At 41.1% G+C, this 26,656-nt stretch overlaps 2 protein-coding genes across 2 annotated transcripts in view; both read right to left on the bottom strand.

Annotated features, from left to right (window-relative positions):
- Window positions 1–1,421: 1,421 nt before the first annotated feature.
- LOC103050872 (fish-egg lectin-like) lies at window positions 1,422–7,837 on the bottom strand. The gene is made up of 5 exons (XM_007432876.3): window positions 7,694–7,837; window positions 7,042–7,095; window positions 5,539–5,772; window positions 4,318–4,654; window positions 1,422–2,939 (listed from the first exon to the last, which is right to left on the bottom strand). Exons 2-5 carry the CDS (start codon window positions 7,091–7,093, stop codon window positions 2,795–2,797), a joined length of 768 nt encoding a protein of 255 aa, XP_007432938.1. The 5' UTR covers window positions 7,094–7,095; window positions 7,694–7,837; the 3' UTR covers window positions 1,422–2,794.
- Window positions 7,838–13,824: 5,987 nt separating this feature from the next.
- Window positions 13,825–26,656, bottom strand: part of LOC103051353 (IgGFc-binding protein-like) — a 34,918-nt gene continuing 22,086 nt past the window's right edge. Inside the window, exons 5-11 of the mRNA XM_025169556.2 lie at window positions 24,637–25,238; window positions 22,900–23,464; window positions 21,323–21,918; window positions 19,577–20,147; window positions 17,634–17,833; window positions 16,448–16,828; window positions 13,825–15,708 (exon numbers count right to left, since the gene is read on the bottom strand). Of these exons, the coding sequence (XP_025025324.2) occupies window positions 15,430–15,708; window positions 16,448–16,828; window positions 17,634–17,833; window positions 19,577–20,147; window positions 21,323–21,918; window positions 22,900–23,464; window positions 24,637–25,238 (3,194 nt within the window). The 3' untranslated portion in view covers window positions 13,825–15,429. The remainder of the gene's footprint in view (window positions 15,709–16,447; window positions 16,829–17,633; window positions 17,834–19,576; window positions 20,148–21,322; window positions 21,919–22,899; window positions 23,465–24,636; window positions 25,239–26,656) is intronic.

Genomic DNA, 26,656 nt, shown 5'->3' with positions numbered 1-26,656 from the left:
GTTTAGTTTTGTTTAGCATGTTTAGCACTCCCTGATTGTGGCTTGTAAATCAGGTTTGTGGATTAGCTCAGGAGTTGTTGAGTCTTAACATCTTGTGTAACCTCAGCATTGGGGGTTAACCATGCTTAATCCAACCACTGCTTAGTGCAATACATAAACCCAGAGCAGTGTTCATGTTTTCCATTGAAAGAAATCCCCAGAACCTACTGCATTCTCTTTCTTTCCTAGAGACAAAAGCCCATAGATTCCATACAAAAGTTTTCCAAAAGGAGTTTTATTGATTGATTGATTGATTGATTGATTGATTGATTAAAGCAATTTATATGGCCGCCCAACTCACTCACGGTGACTCCAGGCGACTTACAGAAATAAAATCCTAAAATCCTAAAATCCACTACACCCCTACCCCTCTGGCGACAACAATACCTTCAAACAAACCACTTGATTTATTGATATCAGGGAATGGAGATGGGGGAGAGGGTAAGATAGCAATTTTATGCAGCATTCAAAGTAGACTTCTTTCTTTCCTTCCCAACAACCAACCACCTGCTGCTTTGCAGAGAAATGTAAAAGAACAGAAGGTACCAGCAAGCTCCTCCCTTTCTATTTAACCTCAAGGGCAAGGGAATTATTCCCTAAACATAGTTTGCTATTTACAGATCAGTTGTAGGTGTGTCTCTGGTCTACCGGAGCTCTCTAAACAGTAGCATTTCTAGAGGTGCTGTGACATAAAGCTTTCCCTAAGATTTGCCGTAATGCACCAAATCCTCTTAGGGTGAAGGAGAAATGACAAATTATAAAGCAATGAGAACTAAGCCATCTCAGTAGTGCTGAGAGTGAGCGATTATTGTGCTGATCAAATGCAAAACTGAGTGGAAAGGGAAAAGGGATGGAGTATTCTGAAAAAGAACACTCCTAGGAGTTGCTGCTTCTAACTATTGCTTTTGACTTGGTTAATTTTTAATGGCTTTTTATTGGTTTGTGACTTCTTTTAGCCAGCTTAAGACCCGGAAAAGTAGGAAGCAGAAATGTGATAAATGAAGGAGCGAGGTTTATGGATTAAATCAGCAATTTGCTGGCCTGAGCATTTTTCCCTGACCCACAGTGCTTACAGTTGCCACTAGAGCACTGTTTCTCAACCTTGGGAACTTTAAGATGTGTGGACTTCAACTCCCAGAATTCCCCAGCTGCACTAGAGGGTCCTCCATCTCTCTGAATATGGTCCCCCAGCATGTGCCCATTGGGCAAATTGTGAATGTGGAAACAGAGCTGCTAGTTTGAGGAGAGATAGGGAAGATGCCCTACACTTAATAGATAATCTTTCCCTTTCCAGTGAAATGGATAGACAGTTTCTGGTTGCATGTAGCTTTTATGGATATAGCGCTGTCAGCCTTACTAGGCAGATCAGACAGGAAACACAGTCAGATGCACTAATTCTACTTTATTGTAAGCTTACATCAACAGAATCTTGCAAGTTTGAAAGTGCATTTCTCCCCCTTCTCCTTTACAGCCCAAGAAACTAGGGATGGTTCCTTCTGAGCCTCTTGCCCTGCCCACAGTTGTGCTGTGGGCTAAGCTGCCTTTTATCTGACTGTCCCCTTGGCTGCGTCTCTTCACCCTGACTCCCAAGGTCATTCCCACAGACTGTTACAAGCACAGAGTGAAGCATTGAACTCCCCCAGCCAGCATGCTGCTTTAAATCACCAAATCAATTGGAGGCACTCACATAAATGCCTCAAGTACCTTCTCCAGATTGCATGATGCTTCACCACACAAATTGTGAATCTGTGTGAACATTTCCACTTGAATAACTACAAAGGGATGGAGGTGACCCTAGACCTCTGCCTTCATTGTGCTCAAGCAGAACCCCAACCCAATCTCCAAAGCTCCGTGAGAGCCAGATACCTGTTGGATGGTAGCTGTGGCTTATCAAACTTGTATCTTGAGAAATGGCTGAAGTGCAGCCATAGTATTCATAGCTCAAGGGTCATGATACTTGTCCCCTGATTTCCTTCTTTCTCCAGTTAATTTCAGAGCTGCATCTTTTTTCTGTCTGAGGAAATCAAAGGAGACACAGCTGGTTCAAACATCCCAGCTTTGCCACAGTAGTTTATAAGCCATGATCTAGGGCAGTGTTGTCCAAACCTGGCCACTTTAAGATGAGTGGACTTCAACTCCCAGAATTCCCCAGCCAGCCATGCATCCCAGAATTCTGGGAGTTGAAGTCCACTCATCTTAAAGTGGCCAAGTTTGGACAACACTGATCTAGGGCAAATGTGCAAAACTTTTTCATGGACAGAGAGCAACATCTGACCTTTCAATGACAGCCAGGGAGGCATATTGCAAAAATACACACAGGAGAAGGAGAAAAAAGGTTAACTCAAAATGTATTAAACAAAAAGTATTATTCTTCCTGTAGTTAACAGCATTTCCCTTGGTTAACATGAAAAAAGGACAATTGTTCATTTCAATTAAAACTTTTGCTAAGGGTCCAGAACGACAGCCAGGGCTTTCAGATATGATATCTGGCTCCAAGTCCTTCCACCCCCATCCCCAGTTTATGGCTTAACATCTCTGGCTTATGGAATAAATCACAATTTAGGATACTGGGTGAATCTAGCTATAAATTCTCCATTAATCCAAATGGATTCATTCTGCTAAAATTGCTGATGCTATTCTTGCAAATGTTTCCAAGAGAGCTTCTCAAATGCCCCTGAGCTTAGAGCTGAGTTAGAAGAAGAAGTAAATAAGGAGACGGTCTGCAGGGGTGGGAAAAGGCAGCAGCTATGCTTTTCTATAACTGACAACGCAGAATCTTGTCATCTAGGGTGATCAGCCACAAAATATTCAAGTCGTAGGTCAAGTACTTGGCCTTCTCAGGGATGCCATTAATTTTGGTCCATTTTCTCCCTGTGACTTGGTTTGCTGTGATCCCATCCCTGTAGGAATTGAAATAAACAAGAAGTACTTTAGCAGAGCCACGTGGATCAACCGATCTCATCAAATCCATCAGCTCATATATCCAATGGAAGATGGGAAGCCCAGAGTCAGGAAATGCACCTTCGGATGTGTTTTTTCCAATAACTGTTCTTGAGTGTCACATTAGCTGAGTTCAGCCACCATCTGGTCTGTTTGAACCCAGCCGTTGGGAATTATGCAAGAAACCATGGTTAAAACTAACAATGGTTTAATGTGGGTATAGGAACCCAGCCATCTTCTCTGCTACTGGAGATAATGTAAAGTCATCTTGGTTAGTAGCTACTGATTGGAGCACATTGGAACTGACCAAAAGTTGAACCTCTCCATGTTATAGGGAATAGTGATATATTCCTTGCAATATTTTAAGATCCTTTTTGTTCTAGGTCAGAGGTGAGTCTAAACTGATCTTAATAAACACTGTTGCTTCATTTCTTGTGTCCTTGCCTGCTAAGAAATGAGTAGCACACCAATAGCCCTACTCCCTACGGATTTGCCCAGTGTTTTTTCAAAGCTTCAGTGGATCATTCTGGGCTATAGTACAATAAGAAAAGAAGGTGTGGAACAGCAGGCCATTGAGCAACAATTGCAGGCCCCTGTGCTGGCTGACTCCCCCTCCTATTTAAGCCTCCCCAGCATCAGCACGGCAGAGTCCCCAGTAAAGCTGCAACTTTGACACAGGGATGGGAGGAGAAGAAAGGAGATTGTGTGTTTTGGAGGCTCTGCAGCAGCAACAACAAATAAAGCAGCAACAAATAAAGCAACAAAGGCAGCGGCTGAATAAAAAGGGGGGTTTTCTTCACAGAGATTGAAGGAAGGAGGAGAAAGAAGAGGCCCAGCAGAGCACGGCCCAGCACAACGTTGGGAAGGTGGAAGAGCTTTCCCTGCAGCCCATTAAGAAAGAAGAAAAAATAGAAGAAATCCCAGGGAGAGAGAGAGGATTTAAAGACAGACCAGAGTCTGTAAGAGTAAAATCCTCTTGTATGCTAGTAAAAGTATACTAATAATAGTATAATATAGCACAGAAGTAGAAGTAATAGTATAAAGTGTGGTATACAGTAGTATTAGTAGAATAGAAATAACAGGAATAGGATAGAGGCAATAGAGAACACTCACATATAGATTTGTAAGTTTCATATTTCACTCAACATCATCCTGGATGTTGTTTCACAATGAAACATCTCCCCCAACCCTTATAAGGAGATATGAAAATCCAAGGGTCTGGGGTCCAGTGCTTTGGGTGGATCTTTGGAGTCTGAGTCCATCAAATTGGGGACAGGAAAATAAAGAAACAAGAACTCCTGGAAAAACACTTAAGGGTTTTCTTTTAGTAGCCCTTACCTGTAATAAATATATCCTGTTTTCAAAGCAAAGACACGTCCATCACTCCCAGTAGCAACCATGGAGTAACCACTGGTGATGTACTCCCAGCGGGTGCCCTCACACCTTTGTGGCTGGATACCATGACGATAATTTACAATATTGTTACTGGTCACACCCCAACAACCGTTTAAGCTACAGGCGATGGATTTCAGACTTCCTTCCATATCGGTCCAATGTAAAGGAGAGCCTGCTACCATTTTGTTTAGCTCAGAACTAGAAATACAAGTGGCTTGTTCTTCTGAGTTAATACCAGCCACTAAGACAGGTCCTCCAGCATCAATCTCATTAAATGACCCTGAAGAAGAAGAATAACAGTTGAAAGGAGAGAAAGTAGTAATTAACCCAAAGTTACAACTAGGGAGAACAATGGCTTCTTTAATCTCTAATTCCCCCTAAGACAAGCAGAAGGATCCATTTCATAGGCCATGTAGGCATGATATTACTAAATTGAAGGGTTCCACTTATCCCCCACCCTTGCCACACTTCCACTTTGTAGCTTGTATCTTGTTACTATGTCACCTGATCCCCAAATACCCATCAGTTTAGATTTCTGGAAATGAGGATTTATAACTAACATTTGTTATAAGTTCTAAAGAAACCCTGATTTCCAGAAAATCAAATGGTTGCTATTTCAAACTGGGTTGACAAAAGAATCACAAAACCTAGTTAAAGAACACAAGAAATGGAGTGTAACATGGAAATATGCATGCTTGTTAGCTGAACATACTAGCTTAGAGTGTCCTACAAACTCAATCATTGACACTCCAGAGTCAAACCTAAAATTGATTGCTCTTACAGTCAATGAATTGTGATGCATAATATGGAGCAAGTCATTTTGATGTTTAATTTTTCTTGAACTACTAGAAGATGATAAAGTCTTGCTCCAAGATCAATAGTTACAGCAGTTCATTCTGGGATGGACAGATCCCCCGTCCCATCCCCAGGTGTCTACTGCAAAAGAATTTGCTATGGATGTAACACTGCAGAATCTGAATCTCATTTAATGTATTTACCTGTGGAGATCCAAATTGTACCGGTAACATAGCTATAGCAGCTTTCCAAGCCAGTGGTCTCCAGCTATATTGGACTATAAGTCCTAGGAGTCCCAAGCAGAATAACCATACTCCAGTTGAAAAGCAGAATTTCACAATTGCTTTCTCTTTACCAATAACATGATACCTGGTATTCTTTCCAGATTGCCTCCTATCATCCGATAGATCTGGCTACTGTTGTCAACCATCCATATACCACCAACTCCAGAAGTTACATGCTTCATCCCTCCAGCCAGATAGAGCCAGTCTTCTCCATTCATCATGAAAACATTGCCTGTTGGCTCCAGACCAACAACAAACCCATTGCCAGCATGAATCTGTTTCAGGGTTCCTGGATTAGGGATTTCTGTGCAGACTTGAGCTGGAATCAGTACAGCAGAACTTAATGAATACATGTACCTCTAGCATAGTGGCATTTCAGAAGAAATGGATGCCGTTGAGACAAAAAGAGCAAAGTTGGAAATCAATGGTTCTCTTGTCTATTCCTGGTTACTTCTATCATCCACCAACACTGAAAAATTTATTTGTCTTAGGAAATTATAGCAAACACAAGAAACTGTTTTCTCCTTATAGTCATCATTGGTTCACTCAGTCCAGTATGGCCAGTATTGACTAAGCATTAACTTTCTAGGATTTCAAAGAAGGGTTTTTCCAGCATTTCTTGGTGTTGTCAGAGATGGAACTTATACCACTGAACCATGGCCTAAATAAAAGGAATATGTGTGTGTCTAATTGTGTCTAATATGATTTTCAGGACAGTCCTATGGCTTAAAAAAATTCAGAAGTCTCATTTTCCACTAAAGATTAATGGTGGTAGTTTTGAATATTTACAGTGAAGAAACCGTAACTAGTAAGTTTCATGTCTCACATCAACTACCAAATCCCCCTCAAATTCCTTGTTTGTATTAACTGGCAGATATGAGTTAAGTCAATAATCTTCTAAAAAATCATGCAGTTCATATTTCCAGGCCAGTTCTAGCCACCTAAGAATTTAAGGTGGGGATAAAACTGGCCAATTCCCATTCTGAGCTTCTGATCTGATCTGCCAACATTTCTGTTGAGGCCCTTTCTCAAAGCCCTGTCTCCTCTGAGAAGGGAACAGACTTTGGGGAACTGCCTGAAGCAGCAGGTCCAAATATGAACTTGTCTCTCTACTTCATGAACTGCGTAGGTATAAAGCTGAAGCTTCACAGCAGCAAATGAATCCTCCAAGAGCCTGGAGTGCTTTCTGAATTACCATCTCTAATGCAAGATGAGAGAAAATCGTTACATAATGGAGAAACATTGTATTGGTGGCATTTAATTTATTACATTTTATTACATTACATCCAAATATAAAGTTTGTGTCTGGAACAGTAATATTCTAGAAGATAACATATTGTCTGTGTTCATACAAAATGTTAACCCATGCTTTACTTAACTGTGGTTTATTAAAGAAACCACAATCAGTTTGGCACTGAAAACATGCTCAACTACAAACAAGAAAAGCACATGTTGGCTTAAAATATTATATGATCCTATCCAGGGTGTCATGAATAAATAAGCAGAAGAGAAACAGAAGAAGCATTCCCACCCGCCCCAGAAAAAATAGAAGCAAAAGCTGAGATTTCCTCCAGCTCAGCTTAGTCACCTTTTAAGAGCACCACGTTGGCCAAGAAGATCAGGATCTCCTTCATCACCATATCTACAAAACAAAACAGAAATAAAATAATATGAATGCACATTATTTAAATAACATGAATGCATATGAAGACACCAGAACTTTAGAGGTCTGTTGTGGTAGCCAACCCCTGCCCCCTTGAATCTCTATTTCTCTATTTCCATCAGCCCCAGCCAACCTGGCCATAAGAACATATTATGGAAATGATAACCCAAAACCTATGGAGGGAACCAGGTTTCCTAATACTGATGCAGATTGGATGGTGATCCATGGTCTCAATACGCATATATATCTGTTCAGCAAAGAGTATTAACATTCCTTAATATTAGGATTAAATATCACCCAAAACTATGAAGAGAAAAAGAGAATTAGCAAGTGATGATTACAGACTTTCCTCCCCAAATGTGCATTCATTCATGGGAAATGCATGGTCCTCCAACTCTGTGTCCTCTAACTGCTCATAGCTCCAGCCCAAATGGCCAATGAAGACAAAAGCTGAGAATTTTAGTTCTATACCATCTGAATGTCCACCTCCGTTATAGATGAAGGATGATATTTTATTTTTTCCCTGAACTAACTAGCAGCCTTTACAGGCATTGGTGGGAAAAAGTCAGTAAACTACCTGGATCCTTGTTGCTCTATGATGAACAACTGGTCTTGGGGGGGCAACCAGAAAGCAACCCAAGATATAGTCCAAGATAGTCTCTTATCTTCAGCTCTTCACGATACTGCTCCTGAAGAAGGAAAGGAAAAAAGAGGTCCACTGTGTTTTTGACTTTAGTGTCTCTTTCCTTTTTATAGAAGTTCTGACAACGCCTATTTCTAATGAAATTACAGGGAAGTTCCATGGCCCCAAGGGTTGGATTTCTTGGCAGGATGGGAAGAACCAAATGGCCTGCTTTAGGAAGCCAGCAGAAGGCACTCATGCTCTTGGCTCTTCAATAAATGCAAGAGATTGACTGTGATTGTATCCTGGAATTGATACAACATCATGTGGAGGGGCTTCTACAGAATTTCAGCTAAAATAGAATGCAGATATATTTATCACTCCCAGAAGTTCCAAGGAACTTTTAGAAATCAGGCCAATTTTTTGCAAAGTTCAGGCCCATGTGTGTTTTCCTATCAATGTGAGATTAAAGTGTAATCTTGGAAGGCAATAGGCATCTCTCGTTTTTTCTTTTTTCTTTTCCAGGGTTAAGCAAGATAGAAATGTTAAATCTGCTTCACTAGCATGAAGACAATCATTATTTCATTCAGACACATGAGTCATGTGCTGCGAGATAAAGGGCTACAAGAGATAAGGCCCATCTTTCAACCTGATTTACTCTCCAGGCCTTACTATCTAGACTCCCATCATCTTCCTCTAGCCCCCTTCCTATGAGATCCAAACCTTGCTTTGATGCAGATTGTTATAATGCAAAGAAGGCCCATCTCACTGTATTATATGCTTTTCAATCTGACAACTCATTAGCTTCCTTTCAATCACTCAGAGAGCACAAGATCTATAAAGTTCTTTTAAAATCTAAGAAATAGCAAGAATTGGGAGAGGATTGGGGGAGATTAATTGCAGCAGTCAAGCTCAAGAACCCAGCCTGGTTCTGGCACCTAGTTAACTGCCCTCTTATGGGGAGATGTTCAGGTCCTATCTGTCAAATACCCTAGATATTTGAAAGAATTATTTTCAGAGCATTTTCCACTTAAAACTACCAAATAACCCAGTGGGATCCTCCATTGTAATGTACCTCCTGAATGGCCACCTGTGTCTATAGCTGAGTTAAGGATCTCATCGCCCAACTGAAACCTGGGAAAGCTCCTGGAGGTGATTTCATCTTTTCAGAGTTACAAAAGGAAAATAAAGGTTAATCAGCTCCCAGTGCTGGCTGCTTTATCAACTTATGTTAACAGCACAGCATGTTTTCCATGAGAGTAGAACGAGGCCATTGTCATCCCTTTCTATAAGAATGAAGGAAATAGACTTGACCCTACAAATAACAGACCTATTCCCCTAATACATAAAGCAAGCTGTATGCAAAATACCTTTATTTAATTTATTTGTGTATGCAAAATACCTTTATTCACTGGATTGGGTCCAGTGAAAATGTCCTTGCTGAGGAGCAGGAAGGATTTAGAGAGGACCATTCATCTTAGACCATTGTTTGGGCCTGAACCATTTAGTTGAAAAATGCAACTTAATTGCCAAAGGCACCCTTTTTGCAGTCTTCACGGATTTTGATCTGATTCCAGGGCACAAACTATGAGAAAGACTACAGGGATCCTCAATGGATAAAAGATTGTTCCTTCTTATCCAGACTCTTCAGGCTATCACCTCATTGAGATCAGATGTTCCCCCGGAGGCATCTTTCTGGCACCATTACCACCCAAGGAGAGGTAAGGCAAGGGTGCATTCTCACATGCTACTTTTCTAACAGTATATCAGTTCAATCATTTAGGCTCTCGCATCTTCTCTTCATCACTTTCCAACATTAGCAGATTGGGCAATTCCAGTTTTGCTATATGTAGACCACATAGTAATTTCTGTATCTCCCACGTGGGAATGAGAAGGACATTGAGGTCACTGGCTTCCTTCTGCCTAAAAGAACAAATTATAATCAGTTATAAAAAAACCTGAAGTGTTAGTTTTTGCATGACATAACTATAGGATGCATAAATGGCAAATTAACAGGACCTCAACAGAGCAGGTGCACACTTTAAATATCTTGGGGTGTATTGGAACTTAGCACACATTTCTCTTTTTCGGTAACTGTTGCTCTACGTAGCTGTCTTGAAATTTTTCCATTCAAAGGAGACATATTTTATTTATTTTATTTTTATTAATTTATTAGACTTTTGTCCCACCTTTATTATTATTTTTTTTATCAGTAACTCGAGGCAGTGAACATGCTGGCTGGGGAATACTGGGAGTTGAAGTCCACATATCTTAAAGTTGCCAAGGTTGAAAAACACTGATCTATCCCATTTTAAAGAAAGACCCTGGCAGAGAGCACAATGCTTATTTGCTACTTCTTCTATCCAACCAGGACTTTGATGTATCTTCCCAGGTTGCCTAATTCTGTACCTCTATTTTTTCTATTCATCCCACCTACAAATGAGGATTAGTGCTAATCTTGGTGGCTGCCACTCTCATTTGTACTATTTTTGTTATATTAATATTATTGTCTTATTATTTTATTATATGTATGCCTACTTTTTACTCATATCTATATATTTCAGATGCATGTGTTTCTGTACAGTGTTTTCTGGCTTAAAGGCCATAATAAGGGCTATCGGAGGGACCGTCTCTCCCTGATTTCATCTGCCCGTCCTACCAGATCCAGCAGAGAGGGCATGTTATGGGTTCCATTGCCTAGGGCAGTGTTGTCCAAACTTGGCCTAGGGAAATACATTTGGGAGGGCCTGGGCCTTTTCTGCTGTGGCACCTGCACTGTGGAATCTTCTCCCCCCCTGAGTTGAGTCTGGCCTCATCATCAGTCAGCTTGCGGAGGTCCCTTAAGACTTGATTAAGCCAGCAGGCCTGGGGACTCCAGGGGATAGGGGAATTAGTGAGGTGGCTCCCTTATTTTTAACTTCCTTTTATTCTCTGTTTTATTTTGTTTTATATATTTTGAATGTATTTTACTGTTTTTAGCTTTGTTGTATGCCGCCCAGAGTTGCCTGTGGGCGGCTATATAAATTGATATAATAATAGTAATAATAATGATGATGATGATGGTTGGTTTGTTTAACCTGGTTTGTTAACTCCTTCAGTTTTGGGTATGCTGCCTGGAAAGTCTGGGAGTTGTAGTCATAGCACTTCTCAAGAAGACCAAATCAGAGGAGGCTACTTAGTATTAAGAGTAGGGAACCTGCAAGTCCATCACATTTGTTGGACTCTAGGCTCCATCAGCTCAAACTAGCATAGCCAATGACTCAGGATGAGAATTGGAAGCCACCATATCACTAACCTCACTGTGCACAAACATTCTGTTACATTCATATTGGCTTTAAGTAAGCGGGATGAGTCATGCCACCACGGTTTTTTCCACTCACCTCCTTAATTTTTTAAAGTGACAAAGGGAAGTGAATCATGATTGCTTCTCACATATTTCACTGCCACTGATTTAAATGAATCCAAATTTAGTTGGCTCCAGGTAGAAATCTGCTGATGTCAAAAGGATCACTTGTGTAATAACACAAGTACATCATCCATGTCATCTCTGCAATAATGTCATGACCCATGCAGTATCACCTGCCCCCCCTGCAGATGCCCAGGATCATGCCAACCCTCCCATTTTTACAAAGAGTAGACCCCTACCCATACTGAGGTCAAATGCAAAAAAAAAGTTGTACCACTTTGCCCTAAATCAGAGCAAAGCATGATACAAACACCTTATTAAGGAACCACATGTTAAGGAGCTACTATCCAGAAGAAGACACATGTGGTTTCCCAACTTGTTTTGGATCATGGCCCCTTGTCTTGCCATCACCCAAACCATTCTCTCCCTCAAACAGACATTTTCCCCCTCTGGATTTCAAACTTCCTTCACTGCTGAGTTGTAATGCTCCTCACCACTCTCTACCCATTCCTGAGTCATCAGAAAACTCTACTGCCATTAAATTTGCTGTCCCTGCTGACAGAAGACCATATTCCCAAAGAGCTCATCAGCCATTTTCTTGTTGTATCAGCCAGTCTTGCAAGCTACGTTTCCAGGAAAAGAAAAGCTAGAACAGGCCCATCTTTGCGTATTACTCACACGAAGTTGTCTGATAGCAAAACAGTTAATGGGCAAAACCTCGCTTAGCCTAGTAGGGAGTCTTCCTTAGATAATAATTCAAGTATAAGCTGTCTTCAGCCCCAGATTTTTCATCTTCTTGGACTCTCCTTTTCCTTTTTTATTAACGTTTTTAAATTGACGTTTTATGTATTTATATATATTTATGGTTTTAATGTTTTGTGTGAGTCGCCCAGAGTTCCCCCATTGGGGGAAGATGGGTGGGGGAGAAATTTAATAGATAAATAAATAAGCAAGCAAGCAAGCCCTTAGAGAATTGGCCTTGCTCAAACCAGGAGTTCCAAGGGTGAAACTCTGAATCACATGTTGGGCAGATCCCAACACACATTGGGCAGATCCCCTAAGTGCCTGCTCTGAAGTTATTTGTCACAGTTATCACTACATGCGGATCTTGCAGAGAGTGCTCTTTTAGTAACTCCCCGGAAGCTTGGAACAATTATCCTTTTATGAAATTGTCCAAGAGATTTCAGTCCTCTTATAGTTGACTGAAGAACAAGAGGGAGGAAGCACAGGCTAGGTCTTCTGTGCTTGAGGATAGGGAAGAAGAGAGAGAATGGAAGTTACATAGGTAAAGTATTCCAGTTCCATTGCCAATGGGAGACAAGACAAGAGAAACTGGAACCAGTTGTTGGAATTGGTTGCTGCCTAATTTAGGTAACACCCCAATCGGTGCCTTCTAGTGGTAAAGAATGTAGTCTGGGAGAATAAGGAACAGTTAAGATTAAAAGAGACATAGGAAATGCAAGGTGATTTTGATGGAATTAATGCAATTAATGCATTAATTAATTAATTAAGGAAGGTGATTTTGATAGATTGTTCTGGAAACGGGCAAAGAAAGCTAAAACAAGGAGTCTCCGACAGAGTGAATGGAATTAAAAGTGATTAAAGAATTTGAGAACCAACGGAAGAGAGATCATGCTAGAGGAGTGTTTTAGAGATTTCTATGGGAATGATTACAATATCCCCAAAAACTGACTTAAATGCTATAAGTGTTGTTGTTGTTGTTGTTTAGTCGTTAAGTCGTGTCCGACTCTTCGTGACCCCATGAACCATATTGTGCCAGGCCTTCCTGTCCTTCACTGCCTCCCTGAGTTTGCTCAGTTTCATGCTCATTGCTTCAGTGATGCTATCTAACCAATAGTTAAGTGTTAGTGTTCCAGAAAAAAATAATAGAGGAAATCATCAATGGTGTGATAATGTGGAAAGCTACCAAAGGTGCAAGTGTAGGTGTGTCACTGCAGAAATGTTAAAATTTGGATGTGGCTTACTTCTGGAGTGGCTATGCAGCTTACGTCAACTTTGTCTTGTTAACCCCGTTTTGGAATATTGTACAAACTCAGCCTATATCGATCGATATTGATACAGTATGTATGTATGCACACACGCACACACACAGACACACAGACACCAGCATATAACTCTGCATTTTATATCCACTGTCTCTTACCAAACAGGACTCTGAAGAGTGCCCTATTCCTCTATGGGTCCTCTGTGATCATTCTTTATTCTGAATCATTTTTTGCTTCTTTTACAGAAATTGCCTTCTGGATCATTTTTCAGGATCATAGAATTTAGTGTTGCTAAATGGAGTATTATTCAGAGGCAAGTATTATACAGTATATGCACCCAGTGTTTGGGGAAACAGAGGGATAAAAAAGTCAGAGTAAAATTGAGACAAAGGAGATTATTTACAGATCATGGCCATTTACAGACGAGTGGCTAAGTGTGGCACAGGATTATTGTCTTGATGAGTTAATTCATACAGTGTGACTTTGATCAACCTATAGGAACTATTATTAAAGATCTCTAGCTCAACTGATTTACAATGACATGGGGCTTTATAATTTGTAGTCATTTTGAAGTCAGTGTGATCAACCAAATGTTGAAGCATTTTCCTGTGTATGAGCAATATCTAGTGCTGAAAAAAAGGTGGAAAACAACAATGTTTTATCAGATCCAACTTTATTACATTTTGAAATTATAACAATATCTTACTTGCTTCTCCTTCAGATTTGTACCAGTTAAATCTCTGAACGAATTAGAGCATCCTTGATGGGGAATGCACGTGTATCAGTGAGAACACAGAAATACTGGAAGTAATATTGGGTGAATGTTGCGTGCTGCATAAACAAGTGAATATTAAACAAAAGTGAAGTTGCAATTTCAGGTGGGAAATTTGGAGGGGAGAGGGTGTGGGGAGGAGCGTAGGGGAGACAAAGCTTATGGGTGATTTGCAGTCAACCCTGCATTGCTTAAAGTATTTTATTATTTTCTAGTGTGGTGGACAATGTTTTCCCACCAATCACTGCTGTAGTTAGAATTAAGTATAACTTGGATCAACTTCACTATATCCAGGCTAAGCTTAAATGCAGTTGGGTAGTTTCTTGTCATATTTACTGAGCCAAGCTAGCATGATAAGCCATAGTCTGACTTCATACAACACACATGTTTACTGAGTTAATTCATCTTCTGTATTTGCACAATATACCCAACCATAAACAAATGCATTCTGCAGCTAAAGTGTATAGTTGTAGAGAGTAAGGGAGATGACCTTGACAGAGAGATGCAGGAACCATTACCCAGGCAAAAGGGGCTGAAACATTTTTTAAGTCCAGAGTAGCAAGATTACATTCTGAAGTGCCTCAGGTAGACGCCTCCCTAATTCACTGAACTATGAGGAGGAGGAGGAGGAGGAGGAGGACATAAAGCACAATCAGACTTGTGAGATCCTCCTATGATCGCCAATCTCAATAACAGTAGTTTTAGCTTTCCTGTGGAGTTGATTTCCTGGTCTAGTCTACCTAGTGGGGCTGACAGTAGTTCTTCCAGAGTGGCTATTTTGTGACCTCTTACTACAAAAATAAACATATGGGACAACCCAAATTCAGAGGCAGTTTTTGATAGTCCCACTGGAAACTGCCTCATGTCCAATCCAAGCAAACAATCTCAACATTGCAGAGATTGATGACATACACACAGTAAAGAATGTGCACATAGGTGCACATGCCAAAACATATAAGCAGTATTATTTATTTATATCATATTTGTTCAGGATTCAGAGGCTAACCTGTTTAGAATTACAGTTTTTTACTTAAAAGTATAGCTCCAGTGATGGATTTTTTTAACTGGGTAAATTTGTGTCAATCACAATTATAGGGACTAGCCAAAGGATAATGTAACAAGCAGACCTCAGCTTTCTCATGTAACTTGTATGGTTGTAGCTTGGCCCCAGACTCTTCTATCCTGCCACCTAGTTGAAGATATGACATTACCCCCTGATGAGGCATAATGTTCCAGAAATGATATGCAGTAATTAATCAAGTTCTCTGTTCCACTGAAAGTCTTATTAACGAGTTTAGGGATTCTGACATTTCACTCTTGCAGGAGGTTCAGGGGTCACCTTCAAAGGGAAGCTGAGACTCTGGAACATGCAAGAGTGTTGTTTCCCACACACAAGTGTCAGAAGATGTGGTACACAAAATGTTGGGCTTCCATTTTGCTTTGCTATAGTCTGTTCAGACCAAATCTCAAGCTCAGATGGAACAGTCTATGGAGCAATTTAAAGGAGTTAGTAATTTTCCACCTCCCAAGACTTGAGAACTTCATCAAAATTATTTGTTTTTTCTCCACTGGACAGCTTCAAGTCATCCAAATGGTCTCTGTTGAAGTTTCCACATGGGGCACATAGCTTTCCTCTGAGGGTCTCCTTGGCTCTCATTGTCACCATTCCATCAGGATGGAGATAAACCTGCACTTGAGCATCCTGGTCAATAACAATTATATCTTGAATTCTCCTCATGGACATAGAGCTTTTCTTGTATGGCAGCATTACTCTCTGACCATTTACCTGGAAAACATGATTGAGGTAGGACAAGAGTTAGCAACTTGAAAACTTCACTGTATTCATTTTTAAATGTTTGTTTGTTTTCTTCCTTTGATCAACTCAGGTAGTCCTCAGCCTGATTTCAAAATCCTCTGCAAGAGATCAGATGTCTGCACACAGCAGCTATGTAGAAAGACAGACATTCGGGATACAGATAATAGGTATCTCACCATTTCCATAGAGTTGCCAAGAAATCTGCATAGTTTTATCCTCAGGAAGCAACTCTTCTGAAGCATCCCATTAGTTTATAGCTGCTGCTGGCTCACATTATCTAGTTTTGGAAGCTAACCAGTGGCAACCTTGGTTAGTAATTGAAGGGGGGGTTCCCAGAGAATCCTGCAGCTGCAGATCAACTGAGAAGTCAAAAAACATCTCTGAAGTGACAGTGGCAAATTTTTCTGTACAACAGAGAGATGTCCATCAACTCAACCAGAATCCAGCTTGACTCAAGGGAGACTTTACCTTTAATTCAGTTATTACTGAACTTAAAAATCAACTTTATTATTAAAATATGTAAAAGTTATTATAAAGGTAAAGTATGAATTGTCCTCATCAGCTAGCCAATCCCCTTTACATTCTCTAGCTAGAACATCTGGAGGACTATTCTGGAGTGGGGGTGGGGGTGGGGAGGAATTAAAGAATGTATGCTGAATGCTATTAAGTGTTCCAGGCAGCTCTTGATTTGCTCTTGACTTCCACTTACCCATATCCTTTCTTGGTTTTTAATCAGGATGGATCCATCTGGGAAGTAAAAGTAGATAGACCTTCCAGGTACCATGCCAACCTGACGGTCCTTGTCAATGCTCACTAACAGCCTGAACCAGGAGAAGGCGTTCTGGTCGCAAAGAGAGGCTATTTCATAGACTCCACCGCAGGAGTATCTCCCTGAGGCACCATCGAAAGAAGTGATCTGGCCTTGGGCAGTGAGTGTGCACTCTGCTTCCAGCTTCACACACCTACGCACACTCTCCTGAAGGGCACAGGTCTCTCCAATCTGGCAGCTGCTTTCATTACACCTGAGCTGGCCTGCAGTCTTGCAGATACATTTTTCCGTGCAGCCCTCCGAGTAGATGTGCTCACCGGTCTGTTGAGCAAAGTCCCAATGTTTATTATAATGAAAAGGAAAAGTGTTGCTTCCCTCCCTCTCTTTTTCCAATGTTTAATTAATTTAATTTGAAACATAGTTAATGTTGCAGGACCCATAACAAGGGGCATCGGCAGAGGGGTCATACAAGTTCAGATAATGGCCACTGTTTGACGCTCCTGGGTAGAAGCCACAATGACCATTTGGGCAATGATGCAAGTATGCCAGCCCTGTGCCATCCATCTATCATCTGTGTCTGTGTAATCACATCATGATGCACGTGGCATGACTTGCCCCCTCTGCAGATGCCCATGATCGTGTCCCCCACCCATTTCCACTCTTCTGGGGAGCAGACCCCCGTCCATACCAAGCTCAAATGTAACAAAACAAAACGAAGCACAGCTGCCATCTTAACTTTTTTACTCCCCCTGATAGTGCCCCCACCCATAATAATCCTGTTTTCTGACTTTAGAAGTGGCATAATATGAATCAATTTGTTCATTCCTAGAATAAAATCAAAGCAGTAGCTAAAAAATCCAGCTGCAGAGAGAAAAGATTTAGAAGTCAGGATGTTAAAGTATCGTATGAGGATATACGGCAGCCTACGGGCTTATACAACCTTGCCAGTTTGGCCATCTGACCTGCAGAATATCAAGCAATGGCCTTTTTCTTTCCCCAAATCTTGCTTTCCACTTTCAGTTATTTTTTTTCCACTGAATAGTCTGTCAGAAATCATTCCTAGTCTTCATCTGAGCAGAGAAAATCCTTTTCTCCTCTCAACCACATCAAGGGAGAGAAAAATTACCTTAAGATAGACTCCACGGTAAATACAGCCACATTGCTTCATAGTTACACATTGAGATCCATCAAACATGTAGCCGTCATCACACTGGCAGCCTTCAAAGCAGTGCCTTGAACAGTGATTTGGAGAAGACAAGGTAGCACAGCTGTAATCACAAGTTCTGGTACACGGTTCATAGTGGCTGTGGGCCGGGCAGGTGAGAGCTGTGGAAGTCAGAAGAAGCAAAAAGATCTTTGCACAGATGTCCTTTGCACAGATTCAGAAGGATAAGAAGAAAAAACAAAGTACAGGTAGTTTATATCTCCTTTCTCTGCAATTGTTATTAGCCAGGTTGGTTGGAAAAGGCCTCCCCTCAGAAGTCACCATCCTATGAGGAGGGCAACTGAGTCATCTGTTATGGGCTTACATCTGAATGTTGCTGAAGAACCACAGAAGAAAATTAGAAAACCCATAAAACATTATGAAAAAAGCCTTTATTTCCTTTTTTTTTTCTTTCCCCTCACCAGCTTTGATTTTTCTGTTATGTCTTTTCAGACATCAACCCAAGGATGTGGATAGCCTTGTGTTTATTACTCTGTAAACTGTAAACGTGGGGTGCCAGTTTCAAATAAAGAATAAACATCAGAAGCATTCCTTCTATTATACTTTTAAATATCCTGGATTCCCAACATGATATTCAGGCAGGACAGTGTGTCCACCCACATGTCCATTAGCACCTCCTTAGCTCCCTGATCTTTCCAATGTTATTTTTATGTACTTGTAATTCAGAGAAAATGGGTGGAAAGCCAGCATCCTCAAACACTGGTCTCAAGTATAGGTCGTATTTCCAATGAAGTCTCTGAGCCTCAGAATAACTTTAGAAAATAAGATGGCAGGTAAGTACTTCAGCTAAGTACTTTGTTTAACTTATAGGATAGGAGCTCTTGTGATTGGCCATCCTACCATGGCAGTCATTTTAGTGTCCAAAATACGCTCTCACAATTCCAAATGTGCCCACTGGCCCAAAAGGGTTGCGGACCCTTTTTTCATATTGTCTAAGCAGCCTCCATTTCTGTGGCTGGGCCATTCTCTAAGAAAACAGGTGACCCCACTTGGTGACCACAGATAAGGAATTAACTCTAGCTAGAAGAGTGTTACCACACCATCAGCAACAGTGCTCCCTTATCCTTAAAGCAATATTTTTTCTTTCTCCTACAGTGAGTTAGGAGGATGTTTTTAGGTGAACACTCACTGTTCTCTTCTCATGAGAAATTTATCTGAATTCCATTTAACAGGGAGCTAAACTCATGCCTTTTCAAAGCTTCTTGCAGTCCAAAATAAGGGCACAGGGATGGTTGACTGATAGTACAATAGAAATGCAAATGAAAAAAAATATGATGCTAGTTTCTTGAAATTGTAAGATGGTCAGAAATGGTAAAAAATGGCGAAGAATGGTAAGATGAAGAAGTTGTAGTCATGAATAACTGCAGGCTCCTTTTGTCAAAATGATGGAAGTAGCATCATGCCATTGTATTATTGTCCAGTGTGTCACAAGCTCCATCCCCTTGCGACATGCACGCAGCTCGATAAGAGATATACAACAGGGCTCAGTTTGCACTGTGATGGCACAATGCTGCTTTCATGCAACTGACCTTTTCTTGCCCTGTGGATGTCTCTGGTTAAGGTTTTCAACTACTCTAATGAAATGCTGATGCCTAGCGATCACATCGTCTAGGGGAGGATTCCTGGAACAAGTAGTCCCTGAAAGAAATCTGGAATCTCTGAACCAGGATGCATCCAGGCTTGGCTAGACGCCATTTTAGGATTTAAATGGCCGTGAATTTGGATAGATACAGCCATTAACAAGAATATTAAGACAAGGCCTAGAAGGATAGGCTAAGGCATTTGAGACAAATCATTAGTTATTTAGGAAAAATAGTTTGGGGGAAGACTTTCTATTAACTTACGACAGAAGGAAGGGCTTCTCCAGGCTCCAATATTGGCCCCAGATGCCTGGCAAGATGCTACATAGGCTTGAATACTTTGGCAGAGGGATTCTTGAACCCCACTGCTTGCACAGACATCGTTCAGACAGTGTTCAAAATATTCTGCAGGGTTCACCAATGAATGGCAGTCTTTGAATGGACCTGTCTTGGACTGGATCATCCCACAGGAGTTCTCAGCCTCATATTTAGTTTTCTGGGCTTTGTTGCAGATGGGACATTTCTCTCCACAGCCATCAGAACAAATTACACCATTCACAGGGACCTTCCAAGAAGCCCCAAACTCTTCCACATTTTCAGTGAGTTTTCCATTAGGTAGCATGAAGTCATCCTTCTGATCACCATTAAAGTTGCCAGCTAGGCCACACATATGCCCCTTGTAGGTAGTGGGGACAGAAATATGGACATATGAAGAAGTATCATATAGGACTATGAGGCCAAAGGTGCTATGGACAATGACATTGTTCCCTTCTTGAGTGATCCAGATTTTCTCATCAGCTGTATTCATTGGCAGGGTATAAGACAGTCCATCCACCTGTACCAACAACGAAGAACAATAATAGGGGATAAGTGTTGGCTTTACACACACAGAGATTAATGCTTGTTTCACATTATGTTTTATAGCAGTGATTAACACATTTTTTTCCTTCACAACCCTGGGAAAAGAATAATCGGAAGTGCAGCTTCTCTCATGCTCTTGCAGTCAGTATGCATTTGCAAAGTCATCAGAAGTAGAAAGCATGTTCTACATGCAAGCAACTTCACGCAGCTCCCAAATCTCCCCCATTTTTTTGTAAACCCTGAACCCTCTGAGATTAAGATAATAACATTCAGCAGCAAACTGCTGAATGATAACACTGTGCTTTTCTGCTTGATTGTGTGAAAATTGTCCACAGAAAGGTGTGTTAAGCCTCTAATAAATTTAACGCACCTATTTTATTAAAAGAAAACAAAAAGGCAGAGATTTCTGCTTCCCCTCATTTGGGAGATATCCCTGCAATATTTCCATGCTCCCTGCAGTTATACAAAGCCCAAATAAAATGGAGAGAGGGGAGTGTAGCCCTTACCCTCCAAACAGATTGCTGACCCTAGATACCAAAGCTTTCCCCCCAAAGATGATAATGGTTATTGTAATGGAATGTGGGAGAGACCTTGGGAGACTTCGCAAAAAGGCATGCCAAGGGAATGGTCAGATAAGAGACAGCATAGCCTGCAGCTGGATAGTGGGCAGGACAAAAGGCTCAGAAGGGATCTTCCCTAGTTTTTCGGGCAGTAAAGAAGATGGGGGGAGAACTGTACTTTCAGACTTGCAAGCTTCTGTCAATGTCACATTACAAATAAAGTAGAATTAGCTCATCTGGTTGTGATTCCTATCTGGTTTACCCCATGAGGCCGACAGATACCCATAAAATATCCAAGAATAAACTTCCTAATAAGCTCTGTACAACTGTCCACCTATGGAGATTGTGCATTCTCCATTTCTAGAGGTTTTAAAGAAGAGGCCAAACAGCCACACCTTGAGGATGGTTTGACTGGTCACTTGCATAGTGCAGAGGATTGGACTAGATAATCCTTGCGATCCCTTTCAGCTCTACCATCTTATGATTCTAAGGTGGGGCCAGATAGATGTGGCCCTTCTCCATCACATGATGCTTCTTTCATGACTGTATTTTGTAAAGCACACTGTTGTCTAAGGTGTGGTTCACCTACCGTTGTTTGCCACTTTATTCCCCTCTGAAGGGTTACCGTGTGACCGTGAACGAAGACCATCACATTCCGTATTAGGACTAAAGGACCGTCATCAATCTTCTCATTCTCTACCCGCACAGTGAAGTTCTGTAGCCGAGGGTTGTGCTGGCACACTTGGGCTAAGGTGTAAGTACAGGAGCCATAGAAGTAAAAATGCCTCCCATCAAAGGAAATGAAATGAGGGTCACCCAATGCAATGGCATTTCCATAGCTTAAGGGGTAGCAGCCTTGGACACCCTTTACCACCTTGCATTCCTCATCAGCTCCGCAAGAGAACTTGTAACATTCTATGGTGGCATTGTCCACGCAGATGCACTTTTTCAGGCAGGAAGTGGTGGGATAAAACTCTTCTCCCAGCTTGTAGTATCTGCCCTGATCAGAACAGCCACATTCAGTTTTTGAAACACACTGATCCCCACTGCGGATAAATCCAGAATCACAAAAACATCCTTCTATGCATGGAGCATCACACTTTTGGGCTGAGATGAGGCTCTTGCATGTGGCTGGACAACCACTGCCGCAGAGATCGTAGTGGGAATTAGGTGGACAAGAAATACCTGAAGGACAGAATAAAGAGAAAGTTGCTTATCCAATCTGCGAAACTTCTTAGAGAAGCCTACTTTGTTCTATCATTCTCTAATGTGGTTAGACTACATGGTGGTTTTGGCTAGAAATTCCAGCCCTTACCAACACTGAGGAAGCCTGTCTCAGAGTGTTGCTGCTCCTATGAAAGACTGCGTTCAGAAAACGTACATGCTAGGAAAAGGGAGTAGAAAGGGAGCACCTGTGGAGAGGAACATGCATGAAAATACCTATGAATATAAAAACAAATGTATTCTTCGGATGAATTGGTGGAAAAGGTAGAGCCAAATGGAAAATGAAACTTCTAAAGAATGGGTTGAATCTAAACTAAACTTGTTCCAGTTACATCCCATTCATTTGCTATAGGTAATCAATATTTATTATAACCGTCATAACTATAGCTGTTTCCATCTTAAGAAATCCACAAGACTGAACTGAAGCAATGTATCCATTAACAATGGTTCAGAGTTTAGGATACATTACAGCATTATTACTGTTGAAAATACAAACTAAAAATGGGGTGGGGGGATTAATAGAGGGTTTAACATCTATTAAACATAAATGTTTTTCTCTTCAGTAAAGTTGCATACAGGTTGCATTGTTAATTCACAACCACTGTAGTGCTTAATGCATTTGGGGGAAAGACTGTTCTTGTTTTAATATTTAATGTACAATTTGGCTTTTCATGTTGGACCTCCTTCCTTTCTCCAATTCAGGCTGGTGCTTTTGGTTATCACAGATCCTGGATCACAGATGCCTGTGTCTTGGAACAATGCCTTGTCACCTTTCCAGATGTGTTGGACTTTAACACATCTGGGGTATGCCAAGTTGGGGAAGGCTACTGTGATATAAAGTGGGCTCCTCAACAAATGATTTTCACATTTTCTATTACTGGATTTAGGTTCTCATTCATCTATGATGACAAGTAAACCTTTGATCCAGGAGAGAAGACTTACTACAGAAGGATGGTGTTCTCCATCGCCCAACTTGGATGCCTTGAGCTTGACATGCTGTCATATAGGAACTGATGGCACCACAGAGAGCTTCATGGTGCCCCTGGTATACACAGGTGTCATAGACACAATAATCAAAATAAGGTTTAGGATCAATGGCATCATAGCATTGCTTGAAAGGTCCACTCTTTTTCGTAAGAATCCCACAGTAATGTGCACCCTGGTAGGTTTGTTTATCAGCATCACTGCATGGTGGGCAGTTTGTGGTACACCCAGGAGAGCAGCCAGGAATATCCTTCACCTTCCAGCTGTTTGCAAATTGAATCTCATCCTTTGTTTGTGTTCCATTTTTCATGAGAAAGTCATCCTTTGGATCTTGATTGGCATTACCACAGAGGCCACAGACTGCATTGGCATAAGTGTTAGGAAGGATGACCCTGGCATAGCTGTACCAGTCAAAGCTGACTTGCAGACCAAAGTCTGCCTTGACGAAGCCATGGACTCCACTCTGGTAGACGCTCAGTTTATTTTCATAGGAGAAGGGAGGTTCCACAAAGATGCCATTGACCTGAATAAAAATACAGAAGACAGTCAAGGCACTAACAATTATTTCAAACTTAAGAGTAGTTTTGTTCTTGTTATTTTTCAGACTAATCGTCTTCCCTGTTCCACTCCATGAACTGTTTGACAAATAACGAATGGAAGAAATCCATCACCATATAATAGCAATACATTTATTTATGGCCAAAAGACCCAAACAGAAAATTGCAAATATAATCTAAAATTTGGCATTAGATAAAACAGTTTAACAAATAAAATAATTGATAAATATTACACAAAACATTTGAAACTGTAGCTTATTGTTTACTGAAATAATTTCCTCACTAGTTGTGATGGAATTCTCTGAGCCTGGGAACAAAAGTACTGTAGATGTTTCTAAAATATTGCAGAACATGAATAGATGGATATTTTTGTGGTATCAAGTAAATGATTAGCTTCCTCCCCATTAAACCAAGATTCAGTTGGAAAGTGGATCAAAAATGATAGGAAGGGTGTGCCTTTCATATCCTCACTGAGAAATAAGGGTCAAAGTACGCATATCTACTTTCCAGAATTCTGTATCTTAACCCCACTCCACGTTTTTCCCCAAGATTCAAGTTTTGAATCTTGCTCTCTTGGTTATGAGCTACTGTAAAGGACTTGACACTAGAGGAATGCTGGCTCCATAAGTAACATCTTCAGTTGGTCTCTCACTGGAAGAGCTGCAGCAAGGAAAATACGTTGTGTTTTACCTCCCTATATCAGAAGCCAAGAGTCTTTTTAGACTGAGATTTCAGGGGTTTTCCATGAAAGCACATGTGATTTTGCTCTTCTCATGAAAGATCTTGCATGAGACTAATGAGTCTTGTAAACTTTGATGATCTCTTGGGATTCTGCCATTCAGAAAATTATTTTACTATTTCAACATTAATATTGGTGGCATTGACTTAGGGAATGATGAATACTCTGGCCTTTGCAAGTCCCATATTTCTGACTCTTTAAATGTATACAATCTGCAACTATCATCCCATCCTGATCTGAAGAAATCATAGCTAAACCTCCATACGGGAACAAGAACCAATCAACATTGAGAACTTAATGCCTATGAAACTCTTATGCCTGAGAACCTGAACCTTGCAATGACTCTTATTTTTATTACTAATAAACCATTCCAATGTCTCCTTGGACTAGCATATATACCTGGATCTTCTTCGGATGCTCTTGGCTCATACTGATGGTGACGTTGTAGATCTCCACGGTCACCACTTTGGCGAAAGACACTTCCTTACTGCCTCGGTTGTTATTCTCCACGGTGACCAAAAATGGAGTGAGAGAGGGATCCTTGGAGCAGACCCCTGCCATCTGGTAAATGCAGGTTCCCATGAAATCGTATCTCCTGCCATCAAAGGTTGTATAGTGAGGGTCTCCAGTTCCTATGCAAGTGCTGTAGCTGACAGCATGACAGCCCCGGATGCCTTTGACCACAATGCATTTTGTATTGGCCTTGCAGGAAGACTTTTGGCATACTACCTTGCCTAATTTAGCATCACACTTGCAGCGACTCTGGCAGTCTTCATCTTCCCAGAATTCCTCCCCTGCCTTATACTTCATGCCTTTGTAAATGCAACTGCAGGTTTCCACCAGGACGCACTTGTGATTGCTGAGGACATAGCCTTCATCACACTGGCAGATTTGGGCACAGGTATCATCACAGGTACTGGGAGCAGAACGGTCAGAGCAGGTTGCTGGACAGGCATTTCCACAGGCTTCAAAGTGGCTGTTCTCAGGGCAGGATAATGGGACTATTTAATGAAACCATGGTTAACACAGGATTAGGTGCATTTGGAGACACATGTCATTATGGAGATAACACCCTATATGTCTAATGCTAATTGACAAGACATTTTCCCATCAGTTCTGGATAATCCAAGGAGCAGTAGGCTTTCCTTGTGAGATTTTGAAAGATAAGGCAAAGGTAAGTCCTTCTAAACCTTTGGGAAGAGGGAAGAGCATCATTATGGAGGACGCTCATCTGGTCCGCTTCGTAGGAGGAGAGTTGTGTTAGTTTACGGTAGAAGAAAAATCAGAAGGTATCCCGTAGCACCTTTTCCAACTAATACATTTTATTAAAAGGCAGGTGCTTTTGTGAGCTGCGGCACCCTTCATCAGATGCAAAGAGCCATAAAAGCCATAACTTTTTAATAAAATTGGCTAGCTGGAAAAGATGCTACCAGACTCCATCTGGTCTGCTGAATTACTGAAAAATGTTGAGCAAGCGTAGAGAAATCATACAGGAATGGGGTGGGATGAGGAAGGGAGGAAAACACTTCTTACTGATTCAGCAAGAGGAGAAGAAATTGGTACTTTCCATTTCCTCCCCTACTGCCCCAATTTGCTGGTTAGCAATATCACAGGGTACAGGGGACCAAGGAAGAAAAAAAAAGTCAAGCCTTCCTATTCCTTTCTTTTCCTTTTCTTTTTTCTATTCCTAAAGTTTCGATGGGTTGCTTTGCACTTTATAGTTGGGCGGGGGGGGGGGGGGAGAAATAATGGAACCATGGATCATTTGGACTTTGGCTTATAACCTTGGTTTATGCAGTTATAGATCGCCATATCGTTGGGTGTAGTTTTTTATCAGATTAGTGCTTTGGAGGTCTGTAAGTGACTCAGTGCCAGACATGAGTAGAGCAGCATTTAAGCCAAAATAAATAAATATTCAATTGTCTTTCCATAGGCCTTCAATGCTGCCAGGAAGAAAGACTGAATACAGGAGAAGAGCAAACTGATTTAATATTTAACCCTGCTTATGAACTTTTGATTTATTGTTAGTCTGTTTTTCGATGACAGTGTTAAACAAATTGTGCAGTTCTAGCAACCCAAAACTTACGCCCATGCACATCCCACTCATGAGATTTAATCCTGGAAAAAGGATCCATGCCATATGGGACAAAGAATCCTTGGCCAGGGAAAATGCATTTGGGAGCAAAAACCCTATAAGTGATAGCCATCTTACTGTGCAGTTGCAAGGATGAAGTCCCCAAGCCTTACTCTCATGTGCATCCCTCTCAACAGACTTAATCCTGCAAGGAACTACAGGTAGTCCTCACTTACCAATGGTAACTGGGACTGGAATTTCCATCACTAAGCAACACGGTCGTAAAGTGTGACATCATGTGACCGTGCTGCTTAGCAACGGCAGTTCCAGCACTTCTGGTTGCCA

Source organism: Python bivittatus, unplaced genomic scaffold (assembly GCF_059951505.1).
Source record: "Python bivittatus isolate LINGU-HERP-01145 unplaced genomic scaffold, Pbiv_v1 ctg000310_np1212, whole genome shotgun sequence".
Lineage (NCBI taxonomy): Eukaryota > Metazoa > Chordata > Lepidosauria > Squamata > Pythonidae > Python > Python bivittatus.
This window is presented reverse-complemented; position numbering and strand designations above follow the sequence as displayed.